This window comes from Cebidichthys violaceus, unplaced genomic scaffold, assembly GCF_023349555.1.
Source record: "Cebidichthys violaceus isolate CVI_PGR_0920_01 unplaced genomic scaffold, fCebVio1.0.p SCAF_20, whole genome shotgun sequence".
NCBI classification, from domain to species: Eukaryota; Metazoa; Chordata; class Actinopteri; order Perciformes; family Stichaeidae; genus Cebidichthys; species Cebidichthys violaceus.
This window is the reverse complement of record NW_027176373.1, coordinates 4,265,103-4,288,286: the sequence shown is the minus strand read 5'-3', so window position 1 is coordinate 4,288,286 and position 23,184 is coordinate 4,265,103. Positions and strand designations below refer to the sequence as shown.

The 23,184-nt window shown below is 39.8% G+C and overlaps 1 protein-coding gene across 2 annotated transcripts; it reads left to right on the top strand.

Moving 5' to 3' along the window:
* The first annotated feature begins 2,188 nt into the window (after positions 1-2,188).
* rad50 (RAD50 homolog, double strand break repair protein) lies at positions 2,189-22,588 on the top strand. Of its 2 annotated transcripts, none has more exons than XM_068715736.1 (28): positions 2,189-2,339; positions 2,830-2,967; positions 3,178-3,261; positions 3,720-3,871; positions 3,988-4,173; positions 4,298-4,502; positions 5,187-5,315; positions 6,187-6,352; positions 6,646-6,704; positions 6,912-7,046; positions 7,252-7,458; positions 7,654-7,836; positions 8,006-8,163; positions 8,262-8,437; positions 8,796-9,033; positions 10,575-10,764; positions 11,165-11,291; positions 12,213-12,406; positions 12,553-12,663; positions 13,165-13,257; positions 13,457-13,570; positions 13,729-13,856; positions 14,020-14,121; positions 14,391-14,513; positions 20,378-20,463; positions 20,558-20,700; positions 20,892-21,025; positions 21,429-22,588. In XM_068715736.1, exons 2-28 carry the CDS (start codon positions 2,839-2,841, stop codon positions 21,613-21,615), a joined length of 3,939 nt encoding a protein of 1,312 aa, XP_068571837.1. In that variant the 5' UTR covers positions 2,189-2,339; positions 2,830-2,838; the 3' UTR covers positions 21,616-22,588. The 2 variants fall into 2 exon arrangements, with proteins under 2 accessions (XP_068571837.1, XP_068571838.1); XM_068715737.1 differs by having other exon boundaries at positions 20,892-21,029; positions 21,429-21,615.
* Positions 22,589-23,184: the final 596 nt, after the last annotated feature.

Here is a 23,184-nt window from a genome sequence, read left to right as displayed (position 1 = left end):
TCGTCCGTGTGATTTTCAAAAAAATGCCAAGTCAACCAATTCCATTAGCCATTTAGACGGGGAGGGTGACCGTGGGCATGTGGGATTAGGCTTTCACACTCAAGCACATAAACATAATAACACTCACATACACATATACCTCCAGTGGTCCAACACAAGACACAAGGTCATGGCATTTTCATGACGGGACAGGATGAAAATAGAAAAAGGGCCATGAGCTGGACGGACTGAGGCACAATGAGTCAGTGGGCTGATAACACAGACAGACTGAATCAGTGGGCCGAAAGCAGAAGGCGGTTTGTGGGAGTGTGTGTGTGTGTGTGTGTGTGTGTGTGTGTGTGTGTGTGTGTGCGTGTGTGCATGTGTGTGTGTGTGTGTGTGTGTGTGTGTGTGTGTGTGTGTGTGTGTGTGAATTCTTTCAAGGGGGATAGAACCGAGAGGAAGTCAGAGATATGATGTTCTCAGGTCTTTAGGGGGTTAGCTGCAGGTGGTGGAACACCAGTCCTGTAGGTCCCTGTGGATGTTCTTCATACCCCAAACACAGGCTCAAAATAACTCATGTCCCTTTATCCAAATTAGATTTCTTCTCTCCCTTCATTTCTCACAAACACACACAGTTTCTCAGCTGTCTTGGAAGTTGTATACTCTTTTTTTATTCAGTTTTGATGAAATGTGTAAGAAGAGCTCTGGAACATTATTGCTTTTCTATGTACAATTTTTAAGATCTTCTTCTCCATAATATCATACTACTCTGTATTGTACAGTGTTTACATTTGGGCTTGAAATATAGGCATCTCATTTGTATCTAAGTGGCTTCTGAGCTACTGCAATGGCCAACAGCCTAGAACTGTCACAGCAATACTCTTAACAAATGAGTGCTGAGCAATATGCGGAGAGGAGAGAGCAGACCATGGTGTGATCTGTGGGATTTGGCAGCTATGGCTTTTCCACAGGGAAACACTGTCCTCTTGTGGAATAATGTTCTAAGATGAGAGATTGTTAGAAACATATAAGAATAGACCTACTTGATTGGCAACAGATATTTAGGTAGGATCACTCGTCAGGATCATTCTGTTTTAGAAAATGATTTAGCCTTAATAAACAAATACAATTAAACTCCATATCTGTGATGATTTGTTTAAGAGTTAAGAGCATCTTCACTAGGAAACAATGGACTTGGGGCTGAGTGCCACAGTGTGTATGGAAATAATGCATTGTTTGCGGTCATGTGTTCATGGGATTTGTTAATAATAATAAAAATACAATAGAATAACACCAGCTCTACTTTTACATTTTTTTTTAAAGATTTTAGGAACATTTGGTTTTCATTTGTACCACAGTTCCATAATTATTCCACTGCTCGCAGCTGAAAATATATTATATTTCTTCTGTCAGAATAGGGGATGGAATAGGTTTATTAGGGATAAGATATACGTATTACAAGCAGATGAAACGGCAGAACATTTTTCAAAAACTTTTGGTTGGGGGCCAAAATGGATGTCTTCATCTGTACACTACTTATATTTATAATAATTAATCATAACTCAACTTCTTACGTATAAATTAGACCCCTATTAACTGTGGTGCCCTAATGCATAGAATAAAATTGTATAATTATGGTGTGCTAACATATTGCAAGATATGAAGAAAACATGAATAACATTTAGAACAGGAGATACAAATTAAATTATTATAAACTTGCTGAGTAGTCTGATATTGGAATTTATTTGAAATGTTAAATTCATAAAAAATAGGGCCGTCACATTTACTCATTTACTTATTTAAACAGGAATCCATTGAAAGTTTATTCTAATCTTTTTTTTAAACTAAGGTTCAAATGTGATGAATTTATTATGAAAATCATAATGCCATTCAAGGTGACTGTCCCATGAAATTATGAAATTTGACATGGGAATAGTCGGGTCATCTGTGAGTCATCCTGAACAGGAATTCACTGAAAGCCAACAAAAGAAAAACGTTATAGGTCAAAGATTACTATTTGATCATATTTAAATTGTGGGAACCATTGAGAGACTCCATGATCCGCCATTAACCACCAAAATGGTCCATTGGAGTGAAAGGAGACGATGTGACTCTCATTATCCGGCTCTGATTTGAGTATGTGCATTACCGTTCTACATGTTGGTATTCTATGCTCATGCTCCCAGTCCCGGAAGTAAGAAGTCGCCGCACGCGTCACATTCCTCATAGCGCGAAAACTATACTTTCACGTGTGAACCACAACAACAACCGCGAGGTGGGCTGAAATTCAGGGCACACATACGGCTGGACACTACTACTACCAACGGAAATCATTCGGAGGAGCACGTTGTTGGACAGTGAGTCGCTAACTATACAATCCTGCAACTTAGCATACAACTAAATGAGCTAGCCTGCTGAGTTGACAGGCAGTAAGCTAACGTTACACAGGTTGAGTAGGATTCAACCCAATAGTCTCAAATGTAAAAATGTATTGTAAATCTTTTTGATGACACGTTGAACGTGTTGTACACTTTTTCATCACAGTACTTTTTGATAAAGTGCATCATATTTAAGGCCAATTTAGCACAAATACATACATATGTTAGTATCTGCAAACTGGCAGCAACTTCACAGTCAGCAGATTGACTGATATCACTGGAGACCATTATAATCCTGTTAATCAGTGTAGCTACAGATGCATTTTTAGGTGGCGTCACTATTCTTCCTGCTGTTGCATACGCTTTTTAGTAGTGAAATGCTTTGTCTTGTTTTCTCTCTCTCTCTCTCTCTCTCTCTCTCTCTCTCTCTCTCTCTCTCTCTCTCTCTCTCTCTCTCTCTCTCTCTCAGAAAGCAAACATGTCAAAGATAGATAAGATGAGCATCCTAGGGGTGAGGAGCTTTGGGATTGAGGATAAAGACAAGCAGGTCATTTCCTTCTTCACTCCGCTGACCGTGCTGGTGGGACCCAACGGAGCAGGGAAAACGGTACGAGAGCATGTTGTGAAGAGAGAAGGTTGACTGTGAAGCATGACCTGTGAAGAAGCAACAAGAAAGTGGACTTTAAGCATTGCGATTAGACTAACTGGTCTGGTGATTTGTACTGGTTTTTAAATATTTTGCATAAAGCCACAGCAAAATGATAACTGCAACTCTCAAGTTTTCACGACATGAACATTTTTCCTTCTCTGTTTCCAGACTATTATTGAGTGCCTGAAGTACGCAACAGCAGGAGAACTTCCCCCCGGATCTAAAGGAGGTGCATTTGTTCATGATCCAAAGGTGAGCTTGCTCATTTGTGCGTCACTGCTTATTATGCAGGAATGGTACAGTTTCCACAGTGCTCCATTCTTACGTTAAAAACGTTTAAAGTTTCTCACTTTATTGAGAAGTCTCGTGTGTTCAAGTAACACTGAAAAGTATGTAATAAGAAGAACAAAGCCGAATCTACCCGGCTATCCTTACATTCAATAGCCAGATTATACATTCTGATGTTTTGGCTGTAAAGTTTATGTATTTAACTAAATCAGTGACTCATACCAGAGACAGAGTACCTTCTTCAGATGAAGCAATGTTTGACTTCTAAGACTGAATACGACTTATTGTATTGATCGGGACAATTTGTGATGGCTATATCATTACAACAAGCTCATTTAAGTGTTTTTATATTGCCCTTACTATTTGAATCCTAATAAAAGGCTACCTTTTGTTAAAGTAAATTCTTGCTGTGTGAATTCCAGGACGCCCATGAGACGGACGTGCGAGCGCAGATTCGACTCTTATTCACCGACGTCAACGCAGAGAAAGTGACGATCCATCGCTCCATGTCCTGCACTCAGAAGGCCAAGAACTACACCTTCAAAAGCCTGGAGCAGGTCATTACCAGGATAAAGTAAGCCACAGTCACGAGGGTCTTTACTCACCTTTTGATGGCCTGACCCTAACCCTGATATTTATGTTACTTTTCTTTACATATGACCTCCTCCTTCTTCATCATCATTCCCTCAGGGACGGTGAGAAGGTGAGCTTGTCATCAAAGTGTGGAGAACTGGATCGGGAGATGATTTCTTCACTGGGTGTGTCGAAGCCCGTGCTCAATCATGTCATCTTTTGTCACCAAGAAGAGTCCAACTGGCCACTCAGCGAGGGCAAAGCACTCAAAGACAAGTTCGACTCCATCTTCGCTGCAACCAAGTAAACGCCACTCATTCTTACACTTTTGTCATTTCTTTTAAATATTAACCTGCATTTTCCATTCAGATGCTGCAATAAGAGGGGGGAACTCGGTATTACTGTCTCTTTTTTGTGTTTCTCTCAGGTATATCAAAGCTCTGGAGACGATGCGCCAGCTGCGTCTGAAACAGACTCACACGGTCAAAGAGTGTCAAGTGGAGTTACGCTACCTGAAGCAGAACAAGGAGAAAGCCCAGCAGATCAGAGAGACGGTGGCCACCAAGGAGGCCCAGCTGATGGCCTCTAGAGACAGCATCCAGCAGATAGAGGGCCAGATTGATCCACTGGAGGTGTGTGTGTGTGTGTGTGTGTGTGTGTGTGTGTGTGTGTGTGTGTGTGTGTGTGTGTGTGTGTGTGTGTGTGTGTGTGTAAAGACAAAGCCAACAGATGGTCAGATCATTTTCACGTGGTTCTGTTCTCAAATGCAAGATTGATTTAATGAGCTTCCTCACTATTAGTTTGCCCAGATCTTATGATCATTTTAAGATTACTTATATACGTAAAGTAGTGTAAGCTGTGTTTCTTTGAATAAAACACATTTAGACTTGCTCTGATGAATCTACTGTAAGACTACTTGTTTTTATTGAGTCATTTTCACTATTGAATGTCAAAAACGAATGCCAGATCGCCATCACTAGTCAAGTTAATGATCGACAGAGACGGAGAGAAACAAGATTGCTAGATATTTGACTAAAGCAATTAATTACACACTTTGTAATCAACTAATTGATTAATCAAGTACGACTTTCTGCACTAGATGTGATATCACTCTGAAAGAGATCTACAGTTATGTTAGACGCTCTGTATGCTGTAGAGGAGAGATGAAGGCATTTGGTCAACTGGCTAAAATCACATGATTTAAGCGAAACGTACAGTAAGCAGAGGAGGGTTGTTACATGTTTACAGGTGTAGACACATCTGAACGGTAACTGTAGTGTAAGTTAATAATGAACTTTCTCAATGGTATTTTTCAGAATCGAATGAATGATATTGACATAAAACTGGGGAAAGTGATGAAGCTGGACAACGACATCAAAGCTTTAGACAGCAGGAAGAAACAGATGGAGGTGGATAACAAGGAGCTGGAGGAAACCATGGAACAGGTAACATAGCAATATACACACACACACACACACACACACACACACACACACACACACACACACACACACACACACACACACGAAAACAAACTCGAAAACAAACTCAAGTTATTTATTGTTATGATGTAAAAAGGGAAAATGAATCATTTGACTGGTTCCAGCACTAAAAGCAGTGCTCACGCTCCACAGACAACTGTTTTTGGAAACTTGACAAGATGCTTCAAAGGTAATTAAGGATGGATAGAAAAAACTGAGGTAGAAAATGAAATGCATGAACGAAGATGCTGAGCTTCAAAAGAGGAAAATGAAGCAAGTCCTCCTTATCTGTCTCTCTGACTGAAGACACCTGCTTAATAATACTCCAGACTCCACTCCGCAAGTGTCATTAGCCTAAATGGGAAACTACCAGAAAGACTGCAGATGGTGAATGAGGTTTGTTGTTGGTTCTGTGTTCATAGCCAGTTCATCACTGCTCAACATCGATAAGAACGTCTTTTTACGACTGTTGAGCGTTTCTACTCCGCTGCCTTTCGGGAGCCAGGAATTTCTTCCTCCCATCTGTTTGTTGCCTCTCCGTTGTGTATATGTCTGCATTTGAAGAGCGATTGTTTTTGTTTGAGAGAGTGAAAGCATCACCAACCAAAGTTTTGGCATAATTTCGTCATTAGTGGACAGTTGCCAGTGAAGAGGCGGACAGGAGAGAGACGGTATGACATGCTACAAAGGTCCCTGGCGGGAATCAAAACGTTCAAAGATCCATTGGTGCATATGTTTTTATCATGGAGTCAACTCTTTGCCCCTGACAGTTTGCTAAGCTCTCCTAAATTGAGCTTCAGAGCACCTCTAAGCCAGTGAGATGTGTATGCGGCAGGTGTTCCAGGGTTCAGACGAGCAGCTGCAGGAGATTTACCAGAACCACCAGAGGACTGTGAGAGAGAAGGAGCGGAGGCTGACGGACTGCCAGAAGGAGCTGGAGAGAGCTGGACGGGAGTGTCAGAGACTCAACAGAGTCAAGGCCGATCTCCTGGTAGAACAAGGTACACACACCTGCACACACGGTCTAAGTACCGGGGGTAAACGTTTTGTCCAAAGTAGCATTATGCTTGAATCGTCAAGCACACCATACACCCCTATTCTAGAGCTCTTTTTGGTGCAGCATTAGTTGATGGCATACATCTTGCAGAATGTCAGAATAAATCCTAGAAACACGTCCAAGGAGGACTTGAAACACTCTGCTGTTCTTTCCTGATGTATACAAGGAAGGATGGATCAATAGAGATAGCTCCCGAAGTCTAAACTGGCTGCTGAAATCTCCCTTCTCTTGTCCCAGGTCGTCTACAGCTGGAGGCTGACCGCCACACTCAAAACATCAAGAACCGAGACACTCAGGTGAGAGGGGACAAAATCTATGTACAGTAACTACACTAAACACTAATATTGTTCTATATACAAAGACACAGAAACTGTGAGTGGTTTGCAATGTGTTGGAAATTACTTAACAATGAGATTAAGAATTGAAAGCACCATTATTGTAATTCAGTGCGTAGGTTGTACCTAAAAATAAAACACTTGTTTGATATAATTTCTCTCTGTCAGGTCCGCTCTTTGTCGTCCTACCTGGAGATGGAGGGTTACGACCGACCACCCTTCACTTCCCTTCAGCTGGAGAGCTTCCACCGTCACGTCACGCAGAGACTTGAGCAGGAAAAAGCGACAGTCAGTCAGGTTCTGGTAAGAAATGCCCTGATCACAATACGTATATCTACTGGGGTTTTTCTTTGCAGCCGTGGCATTATAATAGCTGTGTTATTTCACTTTTAAAAAAGAAGTAAATTCTACCTGCAAGAAATCTGTTCAGTAACATTCAGCCAGATCATGAATAAATGTCCTGTTAATGTAACGCCTGATTCCTCCTCTCATTATTCTGCACGCTCAGGCGGACCTGCAGGAAAAGGAGCAGCAGAAGCAGCAGTCCATCGATGAAATGAGGGATAAGAAGACTGGCCTGGAGAGAACCGTGGAGTTGAAGAGAGACATGCAGGGAAAGAAGCAGCAAGAACTGAGGAACATCAGGGCAGAGCTGCAGAGGCTGGAGGGTTCGTCTAGCCGTCTGCAGGAACTGGAGAACGAACTGGCTAAAGTGGTGAGTATACACACACACACACACACATACACACATATATACACACACACACACACACACACACACACACACACACACACACACACACACACACACGCTACGATGAGGTTTTCTTAGATGGTGTGAAGTTATTCATTATTTTTATGAAGTTGCAAAAACTTTGTGTGTGTGTTTTTTTTTTTTTCTCATCTTCAGGAGCGTGAGCTACAAAGTGTACTTCAGAGCTCCAACGTGGAGGAGCTGAAGGCAGAGGTGGTGGAGCTGCAGAGAGAAAAGGCTGAACTTGACTGCACACAGAGAAAGCTCGACCAAGAGATGGAGATGCTCAACACACACACTACTGCACGCACCCAGATGGACATGCTGAAAAAGGACAAGGTAATATGTAACCTAAATTCATTGGAAGGCAACTGGTGTTGAACATTCTGCTCTCGCACTCGCATGTTAACCAAAAACTGGAAACATACAACATTTCATCCTTCTTCCTTACCGTCTTTCCTTTCCCTGTTGGGTCCCCTCTCCTCTTTCCTCTGATTCTTTCCTCCAGACAGAGAAGGAGGAGCAGGTTCGTAAGATCAAGTCTCGTCACAGCGAGGAGCTGGTGTCGTTGCTGGGCCACTTTCCCAACAAGAGAGAACTGGAGGACTGGATCTATGGCAAATCTAAGGAAATCAACAGTACCAGGAACAGACTTGCCAAACTCAAGTTAGCAAGATTTATTTACATCAAAGCTCACACATAATAAACGAAAAAATGTGAATATTATCACTCCGAATTATGTCATGATTTTGATAATTTCTCAGTAAGGACCTGGCATCGAGTGAGCAGAATAAAAGCCACATCGCTGCTGAGGTGCGTAAGAAGGAGCAGCAGTTAGCCAGCGATGAAGAGAAGTTCTTCAACGTGTGCGGCAGTCAGGATCTGGAGCAGGACCTGGGCAAACTACGAGAAGATCTGGAGAAGATCTCCAAACAAAGAGGTGAGTGGATTCAATTAAAACCTTCCCTTTGTTACAGGCTAAACTTGTGGCTCTCTCTGTTCACGTCAGAATTTGAAGTGTGAGAATTATGCACGATGCAGTGCACACCGAATTCTCACAATGAAATGGAAAATGTGATGTCCATAGCATGTGCACCACCTTTTACTCAACATCCTACGCTTGCCATTTGGCAGATATGTGAGATACATTTATGTGACACTAGTTTTAGTATTGGTAGCGTTGATCTCTATGCTTAGAATAAAACAACGAAAGAGCAGATTACTCTAATGTGTAGCAGACACGGTACAATTAAATAATAATAACAGTATTCTTTCTTCCTCCATCTGTGTTTTTACAGCCATGCTAGCTGGAGCCACAGCGGTGTACACCCAGTTCATCAGCCAGCTGACGGAGGAGAGAGAGCCCTGCTGCCCCGTGTGCCAGCGGACCTTCCCCTCAGACTCCGATCTGCACGACGTCATCAGTGACATGCAGTCCAAACTACGCCTGGTGCCAGACAAGCTGAAAAACACAGAGCATGACCTGAACAGGAAGGAGCAGAAGAGAGATGAGATGATGGCTCTCAGACCTGTCAGGTATGAAGACAGAGAATGTGTGATAGTGCAAAAAGTGTACTGGACTCTCGGGAAATATACAAAAAAAAAAAGTATATCTTTTTTATTTTAGCAACTGCCAAGTACCTCCCTTCTCTGTGACTGCTGGCTTTTCCGCCTGGCTTTGAATGTGGCAAGTTGAATGATTGCAGCATTTTAAAACTGACTTGAACTGATTTAAAACTTGATGTGCCAGTAAAGGGCAGAATTACATTGTACTTTTTAGATCAGCTCGAGGATCATCTTCATCAGTGGATACGGTTCCCCATTTAAGTGTCTTGCACTAGGGTACATTAATTACCCATGATCAAGACAATTTAATAGGGTAAACACAAATCCCTGATGTATTTATCCAATCAGACTGTAGACTTGCTTGTCACACTAAAACTAGATAATCAGCTGTGTTCATTCAAGCAGTATGACATGTAGAGAAAGGAGGATAGGCTGCAGAGCAAGAGATTGTTCTACCAAATTTGAGTCATGAAATAAATTACCTTGACAAAGTTTGAATAACTAGAGTTGCGTATGGCATCTAAATATGTCAATATTCAGAATTTATTTTCATAGTTTTCCATAACTGTTTTTATTTCCATAACTGTTTTTATTCAGGTACTTGTATTCCCCTTGTTTTGATTTTATTTATATATATATATATATATATATATATACACACACACACACACACACACACTGTATGTTTACACCATGAAGAACAAAAAGAATGGACTGTTAATACGAAGTATCCACAGGTGCTTTTGTTTTCACTTATTCTGGCTGATTAGATTTCTGCTCGGGTTGAAGATTGAGCCGGAGCTTTGATGAGAATTTTTCAGGCACAAATGTTCATCGACCAATAACAATGATAAAGGAGCAGTTTTCCTGTGAAGAGGTCTAATCAGCCAGACTAACTGACACCTGTGTGGCGGTACAGAGACTAGAGCGCAGGAGGTTTAATGACCTGTTCCCCACTAGATGGAGCCATACTCTCACATGATTGGGATTTTACCTCTTGTTTCTCTCCGCTGTCTTTTCATGGCCTGAGAAGAACACTACCATTAAGAGCGAATAGACTCAGCCGCCCCTCCCTTTATTTAAAACAATAAAATACAATTTGAATTGATTTCAACAATTGAATTGATATTCAGCAATTGAACCTATTGAAATTGCAGAGGAAAGCCCATTTAGAGAAAAACAAATATACAAAGTACAACGCTTAAATATGGGTTTCATTGATAAACTCTCCTAAAAATGACTACAACAAAATCATGTTTTTTGGTTATGGTGCATTGCTGTATGCTAAACAGCTGCTTTATATATATATATATATATATATATATATATATATATATATATATATATATATATATATATATATATATATATATATATTATCATCCATCCACAGGAGGCTTGAGAGATAACTGTTCCCCGAATAACAGCAGGGAGTCAAAGGAGATAGACTGTTGGATGATAGTATCTAAATAAATAAACTTTTATTATCTCTTCTCTTTCTTGCCTCTCAGGCAGTCCATTGTACAGTTTCAGGAGAAGGAGTTGCCTGAGTTGAGAAACCGCCTGCAGACTGTAAACAGAGAAATCGAGAGGCTGAAGGGCGACGTGGAGGAGCAGGAGAGTCTGCTTGGTACCCGGATGTCACAGGAGGAAACAGCCAAGGCCTGCCTGCAGGACATATCTCTCATGGACAGATACCTGGTACCATCCTCCTGCTTGTCTCACTCGTTCTGACCCCCTCTGTCCCTTTCCCTCCTGTACACTCTTCCTACAGAGTGAAAACCTGTCGTGGGGCCTCCGGTGATTCCTAACCCTACTGCAAGGCTCATGAGAGTCGTTCTTCTTAGCTCAGTGTCCCTATTTTTTGGATATCAAAGTTACAAATAACAGCAGTGTGGGACGAGAAAAGTGATCAAATTGGCATTTTTAGTGACACAGATACATCTTGGTAATTTAAGAAACATCGCTGTAAGACATTGCTAATGTGTATACACACACACACACACACACACACACACACACACACACACACACACACACACACACACACCCTTCTCCCTTGTGTCTTTCTTCACCTTACTAAATATTTGTTTCTTTCCAGATGGACCTTAAAGAGTTGGAGAGGAAAATAGCTCAGCAGGCAGCCAAACTCCAGGGATTGGACCTGACCAGAACCATCCAGCAAGTCAGTCAGGAGAAACAAGAGACTCAGCACAAGCTAGACACCAGTAAGATGACATCATACAGGCAATTTTTCTACAGTCTAGGTTCTAATGTAGTTTTGCCACCAGTTATTTTAATCCTCTTACACACGGCAACTACATGAACAACAATTTTAAACAAGTCCACTTTAACTTAATTATCTTAACCTCTAAACTTGAAGTGCAGAATGAATGTGAACGCACTCAAATGATCCATTATATAATGATTTATTTTGATTTGCTTGTTTGGGTAGAAATTTTAAGACTGGTCTACATTTCCTCATTTGAAGTTAACGGTTCCAAAATATATCAACACTGGATATCGACACCGCCTCATGTATGTCGATGAGGGTATTCTATATAACAGAAACATTTCTCTGTATAATTCCTATCACCACAAACTACAGTCTGAGAGGTTATCGTAGAGTTTTCTAGAACACTTTAAACTATAACTGAACATTATAACCTTCATGAAATATGATTTATTACAGGACTGCTGTATTATACTGCATTCGTTTTAGCTAGCTGTACCTAATAAATTGGTGACTGAGAGTAAGTCTTTCTTTAAAAATTGACTAAATATCTCAACAATGTAGATGTACTGTACTTACAATACACCTCAAAGTTAAATTTTCCCTTTTTTTTTTTTTTTTTTCCTGCCTTTCCTGTCTGTCTCCAAGCTATCGCTATCCAATAAAGCAGAAATGCCCAAAAATAATATCTTTAGAGACTTGAAGCATGCTTAAAATAGGTAATCAATCAAAGTGATGATGTTTGCATCATTAAAGCCACAATTAATCTAAAAACCTGTTCAACTTCTGTACAACTTCAACACTAAAGACCCCTTGCTGGTCTGCAGATTGTTGACTGAGTCAGATGGTAAAGAGAATGGAGTGTAAGCATTATTTTGCTTTTTGTAACTTTTTTTTTTTTTTTTTGTACTTGCAGCCTCTAGCAAGATGGAGCTGAAACGGAAGCTGATCCAGGACCAGCAGGACCAGATTCAGATGCTGAAAAGTGCTGTGAATGAGACCAGAGCAGAGAAACTCCAGCTGAGCAGTGATCTGCAGAAACAGCAGCAGCTGGAGGAGCAGTGTGTTGAGTTCACCACTGAAATACAGTCCTTAACCAGGGACATCAGGGTACAGTTTATTGCTTTTGTTTATGTGAGCTACTTCTCGGAAGATGTTGATGTAGAGGCGCACACACATTTCTATTTGACATGTTTGCTTCCTTTGTTTTGTTTTTTTCATGTTGTCACTTTTCCTCTCACCTTGTGTCAAACCAGGAGGCGAAAGAGCAGCTGTCCCCTTTGTCTGCTGCTCTGGAAAAGCTGCAACAGGAGAAGCAGGAGCTGGTGGAGCGCAAGAGGCAGAGGCAGGAAGAGGGGCAGGAGAAGGTGGACACATTCTCACTTTTGTCTCTTATTCACTGTGCTCTCTTTCTCTATTTCTGAAAAGTCAGCATCGAACTGTTAATTCACTCACATGGGACCCGACGAGCTAGATTGTATCCTCCTCTTCTTGTTATGTCTTTTCCTGTTTTGGTGTTACTCCTATTTTAGATTTAACAGGAACAGCTGAAGATGAGCCTTTTCGGTGTTTCCTGATACATTTCACACCTCAATATATTTTATAGTGAAAATGAATATTCAAAAGTGAGTTAGCATTATTTTAAAAAGCCTTGATAGTTGTGCAAATACCTGTTGTTGTGGCTCTATAGTTGAAACAAAAATAGTCAAACAAGTCACATTTCCTGATAAAGACTGAAGTAAAATGTTGAGTTTCTACAACAAGTTAGTTGCCACAAAAAAGGGAAAAGCTGGAATAAAAGCAGTTTTTAGCTTCTTCTGCTATATTTGATTAATCTAGTCCCTGTTCTAACACTTTGCCTCTGACAGATCGGTACCATTAAAGAGAGAGTGAAGGCGATCACCACCTTGGAAAGAGACATCACCAAATATGTTGATGACGGCAAAGATGAATACAAAGAGGTAACCTGTTTGCTACTATCATACATGATGCATCCGTGTGTCACATTACGTACGCATGTTCATCATAAGGGTACATTTACTCCGTCTTCATTCACTCTGAAACACCAGCTTCCCTTTTTCTTTTGACGTTAGCTGTAGAAGCTTTTTTTGAAGAAGTACTGAACGAGTTAGTTGACGTTGTCTGTTGTTTCTGCTGAAGCAAAAAGAGGCTGAGCTTCAAGAAACCAACACTCAGCTCCATGAGGCGGAGAAGCACAAAGAGAAGATCAACAAGGAGATGGGAAACGTCCGTCAGGACATAGACACTCAAAAGGTACGGCCTCCCAAGTCACTATCGTCTTCATTCTCGTCTTTCCGTCTCGTTTCTTGTACTTTTTTTTCTTTTTTTGGCACGACTTCACCTATTCAGAGGATGCACCACGAAGGGAAGCAGTCTGAACGGGTAACTTTTTTTGTTGTTGTTGTATTTAGGTCCAGGAGCGCTGGTTGCAGGACAACTTGACTTTGAGGAAGCGTGTTGAGGAGTTGAAGGAGGTTGTGGCTAAACACGAGGCTCTAATGAAAGACATGGGCAACATGCAAGTGTTGCAGCTACGCCAGTAAGAGCACTACGCCGTTATTCATCATCTGTAAGGTTTATAAATGTGCTAACTGTTCAAGACATGCCCAATCTCTTTAACCATGGTGGTATCACACTTACTAGTAGTAACATTAGAGGTGGCCCACAATGTTTTGACCTCATCACTTTCTGTTTTTGTCCAGAGAACGACGTGAAACAGAACGCAAGTTGGAAGAGATGAAGAAGAACCGCAGTATTGCACTGGGTCGTCAAAAGGGGTTCGAGGAGGAGATACTGCATCACAGGTGAGATACGCAGATCTATTCCGCTGAGATGTTGAAATACCAATCTATAGTCTAAGGCAGAGCGTTGTCAGTGCTCCTATAGTGACGAGGAAATAAGTGTTTCACCGTTAACATTTTACATTACTTAAAAACTAAGCAACTTGTTTTGCTGGTTTCTGTCCAACCATTTGGCTACTTTAGTGTTCGTCACTACTGATGGTTCCTGCTTTATATTCATAATATGGTGTCTTTCATGAATTCAACTTCCTATTTGAACTGATTGCTTACAGAAAAGAGCTGCGAGAAGATCAGTATGACAAAGCTGATGAGCGCCACAAAAACAAGATGATAACCATGAGGACAACGGAGATGGTGATTAAAGACCTGGATCTCTACTACAAGGCCCTTGATCAGTGAGTGTTGCCCAAACATGTACAAATACACTTAAAGTAGGAGCTCACCACAAAGTATCTCTCAATTCAATTCAAGTTTATCTAATCAGAGACTGCAATGGATTGCCTAGGTTTTTTAATGTTATAATCAATTATTTTGTCGTCTGAACTAACGAATACAAATCAATTACTAAGAGATATTTCTCCCAGACAAATTACTACTAATTCCTGTACCTTGTATTAATATCACAATAGTATCTCGTGGTTATTGTGATTTCCCACGAGGGGGATGGTACTAGTAGAAGCAACTGTCAGACGTTGACTCATCCTGGGATCTCGTATATGTGTTTATACAATGACGCAAATGGAAACAGATCTGAACGAATGATTTCAGCGTGGAACTGCAGAGATGAATGTCATCATATGTTAAAATGCTGGGGGGGGTATGAAGAATGTAACATACCATGGTGGCATCAACTTCAGCTCTAGAATGTATAAATAAGAAGAACACTGCAGAAGAATTGTTTATATAAAAAGAACAACACAATAAGATCTAATAAGTGTTTGAGTTTGTTCATGAAAGTGACTTAGTGCTTAGTAGGTAGTGCTTCCTTTGTTGAACCCCCTCTTGTAGTTTTCCTGTTATGAGAAGTCTGTCTGTGTTCTCCCTATAAGGCACCTTTGAAGTAAAGTTATCAAACCCACCGCAACGCTTTTAGATTGTTAGCCAGGAAGTCAGTTGTCTCATGGTGGGGGAATTTAGTTTGAACAGTGATGTCACTTCCTTTTTGTAACATTTCCAGACAGTAGCACCGGGGGGCTTTAGACATTGACTGTCGCTAATAATTAAAAATGACGGTGGCATGGTGATGCAGTGTCACGTCACGGCAAGAACGTTCTGGGTTTCGAACTTGCCGACGGCCTTCCTGATTTGAGTTTTTGATATTCTCCTTTTTGTGTTAAACTTCCATCGTTTGATGCTCATCACCTTAAAGTTCTGATATCAGATGTCCAGTGATGCAGCTCGTCATGTCAGTGTGTGAAGCTAATGTCACCTCAAGCAGCTGCGGTGCACAGCTGTCAGCAGTAGCATCAACTTAATGCTAACTTATCTTCATTGGATATAATCAGTTGGATATCAAAAAATAGTGAGACGTGCGTCTCCAGCAGCTTGTCATTATTGCTGGAACAATGCAGCTATGATCAATAAATACAATCATGATACAATAAAATATTATTATATTATAATGATTATATTGCATCATTTCCAGTATACCACTAACCAATAATTTAATAGATTTGAGCCAAATTAAGTCATTTCATTACGGAAAACTTTTCTTAAACTTAATTGTAAAAATAGTTATAAAAAATGTTATAAAAAAACAAATATAAATACTTATGAACATTATTTGTTAGTATACAAATATACCAAAAGCACACAATTGAACTTACAGTGGGAGTTAAAGTTCAGTTTAATGTATTAAATATAATGCAAAATACTGCTCTATGTATGTTCTGTGCAAATCTATCGGTTATGTTGACAGATTAATGCAGCACAGTCAGTGGTTTGGATGAATATATGCATTCAAAAAGTGATCATTCTGCGTTACTCTTGGATTCTGAACCGACTTGGCTTGTACTGAGTTAATCTAAATCACAATCATCATTCACAGCAAACAAAGCAAAGCAGTGACGACATCTGTGACAAAGGGATTACATGGTGCAGCAGTTTGTGTAGGTGGACAAAGTCAATACATGAGGGCTGTTTAGCTGCAGTGTTTTGAACGATCTAGCGATTAATCAATAAGTCAATCAAGAGACAACTGTAATGATAATCAATTTAATAGTTTTTAAAGTAATTTTTCAAGCAAAAGTGCCAAGTATTTGCTGATTCCAGCTGCTAACATGCTACTGCTTTTCATCATCACATTTCTTTTTTTATTTTTAAACAACAAAACAGAACAAATCAACGGACACATATGTTCAAATTGAACAACAAAGATTTTCTTGGAATGTTGTCCCAGGATAAACACATATGTACTTGACAAAGACAAAGAAACAAACAAAACCTTTGGGGGAGAGATTTACAATTACAGAAAACGCTTACGAGCTAATCAAGCACCATCTACTCCAACACAGGTTCTTGCTGGCCATTCATAACCAGAATATGTACTGAGGGGGGACCACCGGTTTACAAACTCTCCCAGCGTTCCTTGCAATACATTGACTAACCTTTCATAGGGAAGAATTGATAATAATTCATCATATCACATTGATAATGTAGGTGGATGTACATCTAACCAGACATGTGTGGTTAGATGAAAGGTGAGCAGCATTTAGCATGATATTTAGCAATTTTGCCTTCTGACCAGATATGGAGCTAACACTAAGAATACGTAGTTTTGGATCCATTACCATTTTAACGCCAATGCATTTTTTAATCTCTACTAGAACCGAAGACCGGAATATTCTGATCAATGGACATAACCACATTAGATGAAAATAAATTAAAAATAGTTTTTTGCTCTTCCCGCATGCTGCAGAACATGAATCATCATATTTACTTTGTATTTCAGGAGTCACTGCGTTATATTGTGTATTGTGTGATTTGTCTGATTTTTTAATTATTTTGGCATTGTACAAAACTTTGCTCCGATTCTGATCATTTTCCCCGCTATGTTTAATATTCATTGTGATCTTATCATTCATGAGAAACTGGTCGTATATATAAGTCGTTTTAGTGTCAAAGGTCAAGGTTAATGTGAGCTCATGTCTGTCCCATTCTTGTGAATGTGATGCCTCAAGAACACCTTTAGGGAAATTCATTACATCTGGTGCAAACATCCACTTGGACTCAATGATGAACTGATTAGAATTTGGTGATCAAAAGTCTCAAAGGCTGTAACTCAAGAAATCCAACTTTGACAATTTCACCCAAATATCTTAATAGGATAAAATGATGAAGCGAGGACATTTTGGACAGACATGGACGTAAAATTCAAAAGGACTAGCTGGCCTCAGCATACAACTGCTAGGCAGTGATTCTTATTCACTATCGACCGACACTATTTACTGACTAAACAATTAGTTGATTCACTGAAAAAATAATCGGCATATTAATTGACAAAGAAAATAATATTTAGTTGCAGCCCTAATGCATTTAGTTTATTATTCTATATTCTATTGTTTATTATTGTATCAAAAGTAAAGAAAAAGTTATTTAATTGGACATTTGAAATAACAATTCATGATTATTTTCAACAATCACACACACACACGCAAACACACATTCACACACACACACACACACACACACACACACACACACACACACACACACACACACACACATACATACATACAGTATATATATATATATGCAATAAGAGGTCAGCAATAGAATTTATGAAATACAACTGATACATTAATTATTAAGTGTGAAAATGTCTTTATTTGCTTGTAGAAATGGTCCAAGAAAACCCCCCAATGCTTACGAGCACAAACCTTATCACAAACTATTGAGTTGTTTCCTAGAATATGACTGCATCACTATCGGTGGCATCATTGTAATGTGGCATCAGGTTAGCGTTTTGCAGTGTTGATGTCCGTGATAAAAAAACTGCCAGTGATTGTCATCCTAAAATGATGAAAAACTGTATCGGAGGAGGGGTTTTTTTTTTTTTTGCGCTAGTTTAATTGCAAATGATGCACCAATAAGTTTATTGTTTTATAAGGACACAGATCATTGTGCTTTTTCAGTGGTTTCCTTTCCCCAAAACACTTTTGCATTTCATCCAAGTTATAATCAAAATCAATTTGTGTAGTCACATTTTTTTGGATATATGGATAAGTTTGACAGAGACCCTAACTGAGTGTGAAAGTAAGCCTCAGTGAGGAAGTGTGAGCTCAAGGTCCCAGATACCATCTGAGAAGAGAGCAGAAGCCTTTACCCATGTGTGTGGGTTCAGGCCTTGGAGTCTGCTCTGATGCAGCGTCTGTTATCAAGATTGAAAGCAGGCCTTGAGCAGCTTTCCAGCAGACCATACATCCAGGTCACAGTTTCTGTATTAATACACAGAAAGTGGTGTCATGGTGAGATGTTTTGATTTGGAAGCGGAGAAAACTCTGTCACTCACTTTGCAACAACTTGTTGTGTGTGCATAATCACTCAACCACCTGAAGACAACGCTCTGACTGTCATGTACCTCTAATCTCTGTTTCGTTGTTGTAAAAATGACTTTGAGTCTAGACTGATTATGTAAGTGTGTGTATGTTTGTTTATTTACACTGAGCACATTAATGTCCGTTGGCATTTTGAAAATATCGCTGTATATTGTCTTATTTTCAATGATCTGGAGATAAACCTAAACAGAATTCTACCATATTATTAAATTACTATATGTTGTAGCTGCCCTGGTGACTTCAGAGAAATTACTCCATAAAACAATTATTTCTGTTAAAACTCAAGCAACAGTAGCCACCATCTTTTCATCATATGTTATTGGACTCATTTCAGTGGGAAAAGTGTTGTTTGATGCATCAAGTGTACAGCTATTTATGAATTCCACATGGTATTGAAACAGAAAAAAAGTATCTTAAAGAAGGCTACCAGCAGATTTAGCAGTAAAAGTACAAATATTTAGCAAGATGTCTCAGGAGCAATGTGTTAAAAATGTATTTATCTTGAAGCGGGATTATACATATCATCGGAAGTCTTTTTAGTACAAAACACCAACTTAATGTAACTACTCTTCCACCACAGCTGAGCGAGGAAACACTGTTTAAGGAAAAAAACAAGGAAAGAAACCTGTTTCTAAACCGGACGTAACTTTGGATGATACACGCTTTAATTTGATCAACTCAGACTAAAACTCAACTTCTGATAAATTATTTTATTCCATTATAAAGGACTATGTATTTTGTCTCACTTGTCTAACATTGGAAGCATGTCAGGAAGAGACATTTTAATAGCCAGCATGAGTGGGAGAATGATTGAACATGTCATTTAACTCTAATTCATCTTAAACAATATTACATGAAAAGTCCAAAGAGTACTTTTAATCGTCCCTGTCAGCGATGTGATATATCTCACATATAAAATCATTCTGTTCTTCTCATCATGGCCAAGTCACGTTGCCATGACTTTCTTCTGTTGCATAAATACTGTAAATACATAAAAGCTGCACTAGGTCAGATGGATGCTTTAGGACTGCTCTACTCCCTCTTTGGTTTTCGGTTTATCCACCAAATATGGTCTTCAGAAGAAGCACGGCTGGTTAAACTGTTATCACTCTGGTGTTTTCAAACCACATTAGAGTTTCTCATTAGTTTGGTAGAAAGTTGACAAACGGATTCCTAGTATGCCGGAAAGCAGCTTCCAGTTGCCTGCCTTCATATCTTTTAGATCAGCATGTATGTTTTTCCTGTATCAATATGATATTAATACAAATACAAAATAAAGAATTTGCTGTCGCTATCATTTTGTAGCCAAATAATCAGAAAATAGCTTGCAGTTAGGTTCCTGTGTGCAACAGCACAGTTCTTAAAGCTAAATGCTTCATGGTGGTTATCCCCATCTGTCCGTTTGAGTTCAAACAGCATGCTTGATGCTTGTGTGCACACACTGTGGTGTGGTCTGCAGTATGTTCACCTTTGAACCAGCCCAGAGTTTAATCTTTTTTTTTTATATTATTTAATGTACATAAATCACAATCATGAGTCTGCTTCTGTCTTGTGTTTGTCACCTGATTGTCACAACAGAAAGGACACTTGGGTAAAGTGACTCAAACAACGTTTTGTAGATGCCTGGCTGTTTGGGGGAAGGTAAACATAGTATCTAGTCCACTATTCGGTTTAAAGCTTTGTCTTCTGTTTGTTTTCCTCAGAACCATCATGAAATTCCACAGCATGAAGATGGACGAGATCAACAAGATTATCAGAGATCTATGGCGCAACACCTACAGGGGTCAAGGTGCGTCTCACTTTTAGATTTTAGACTTTTAGATGATTTTTTTGATGTGTACTTGTATGCACATCGCTCTCCTCCCTCTTGCCCCCCTCTCCAGACATCGAGTACGTGGAGATCAGGTCTGATGTGGACGAAAACGCGTCGGCTGGAGTCAAGCGGAGGGTTTACAACTACAGAGTGGTTATGGTTAAAGGAGACACGGCATTGGATATGAGAGGACGCTGCAGTGCCGGACAGAAGGTACCAGAAAAGGGTTTTTTTTATTAACCATCTATCACATAAAACTCTCTGCATGCAAGTTATAAAAAAAAATACAATATTTTCCAGTGAATGATTCTGTAAGCAAGTGAAGTACAAAACAAAGTCAGAGATCTACTGTAGAGTTCATGTGTTTTTTTTATTTTCTCAAAACTGTGGCTTCGTGTGTCTAGGTGTTGGCGTCCCTGATCATTCGTCTAGCTCTGGCCGAGACCTTCTGTCTGAACTGTGGGATCCTGGCCCTGGACGAGCCCACCACCAACTTGGACCGAGACAACATTGAGTCACTGGCACATGCCCTCGTAGAGTCAGTACGCACGCACGCACGCACGCACGCACGCACACACACACACACACACACACACACACACACACACACACACACACACACAAAACTTATGAGAACCCTCTTTGACATCTTCTAACAAACCTTTGAAGAACAGAGAATTGACCTAAATCTTGGTCTATCAATGTGTCAACAATAGGTTATGAACTCAGTTATGTCCTCACAAGGATGGAAGTGCAACAAAATACACACACAGTCACTGTGCCACATGCTGGCTGTAATTTATAAGCCTCTTAACCCACGTCGCCAGCCTTGCTTTGGCTTTAGTGCCCTTTTAACCGAAGCTCTGCATCAACAAAATACAAAAGGCTCCTTTGATGTGCTTTGTGCTATATGACGATCTCCTCTTGCTCGCTCTCCCCAGAATCATCAAGAGTCGCTCGCGCCAGCGCAACTTCCAGCTGCTGATCATCACCCACGACGAGGACTTCGTGGAGCTGCTGGGGCGGTCCAGCTACATTGAGCACTTCTACCGCATCCGCAAGAACCAGGACCAGAACTCTGAGATCACAAAGTGCAGCATCACCTCCCTCTCTTCCTATCTCCACTGAGCAGACAAAAGAGTCACTCTCATCCTTGTTTTCATTTTTTTTGGGCAAAGTCAATGTTCAGTTGATTTAGTTTAAAGCTTGTTAACTGGTTGGAAAGTGAATTCATCTGCACACTTAACCTGCCAAACAAAAGAGACCAACAAATACCCGTAAAACATGTATGTAACATTTTTGTTTCAACACAAAGGGCGATCTCCTTCCTCTCTTGTTCTTCCTCCAGCTGGAAATACAATCCAGGAACTCTTTGGAAGCATTCTGTGTTGATAGTAGTACCTAAACTTGTCTACACTACATTAGGTCCTTTATCTGGTGATCTGTCTCTTGCTTAAAAGTTCATTTGGATGACATCACAAATTAAAAACATTTAAAAACAAACTGACATTGACAGTTATGATGCTAATCAATAGCATGAACAGTTTCCATTCTATTGATCTTGACTTATTTATTTAGTCTTGCACTGATGTTTGTAGTCTTGTAGTCTACAAAGTGTCCAGTAGCCATCTGCTGGCCAGCAGTGGCAACAGAAGGATGAGTTCTGCGTTATATTTCCATGTTTGACACTTTGCCATTAAACCTCATGTGAAGGGTTAAAGTAAGTGTAAACAGAAAAATCAATTGTATTGCCCATGAGTGTGTATGGAAATGTTTTGTTCTATAGCTTATTAAACACTTAGAAAAATACTTTTCATCATGATTATTTTTGATGTATTTCATTGATTTTTGAGGATGCTGTACTTGGGACAAGTCATCTTTTCTCATTAAGTTCTTCAATCTACTTCACGCCTCTTTTTTTAACATGACATATTTTTAAAAATAGCCTTGAAATGTGTTGAATCACATTTAAACTGCCTATTATGAATGCAGCATCTGAGTGACATTTGGTACTCTCACATTTACCTAGATATTTGATAGATTCAACCTAAATGTTTGTAATATTATTATGTTTGCCACTTTCATTAAACCTCTGGTGATGGACTTGGGTTGTTAGTTGTGATTTTTTTTCACTGGAGTAAATGAATGCTTTTTAGGTTACCAACCCCAAAGATTCAGTTCTAAGAAACATAACTGTTAGTGAAGTTGCTCATCAGCCACAGCTTAATCAAACAAATCTTATCTCACATACTGCAGACTCAGCATTTTTTTTTGTGTGTCTCTAATGAGAGGAAAGATGTGTCAAAGGCGTGGGCAGAGCAAGTATAAATCTTGTGTTCTCAAGCCAAGACCTCAGAACGAGCTGCAAGCTGACAACTGAGTGATCAAGTCATAGACTTTTCTTGAAATAGCTTCTTCTAGAGGTCGAGAGTCAACGAGCTAGTATCATGAAGAAGATGATTTTTCTGCTGGTCTCTGCTGTGGCACTGCTGTTCAGCTCAGCTGTGCCAAGTCCTACGCATCGCAAGCCTGAAAGAAACCTAAACAGAAACCTGAACCGTATAATTGACCTGGTTGACAAATACAATACATCTCTGATTGAGGTAAACAATCATCTGATAAGCTTTTTTCCTGTTTACGTTATTTTTCAAACAATTTATTGGCGCGTGATCTTGTTTAAACCTTAAACAATCTGCC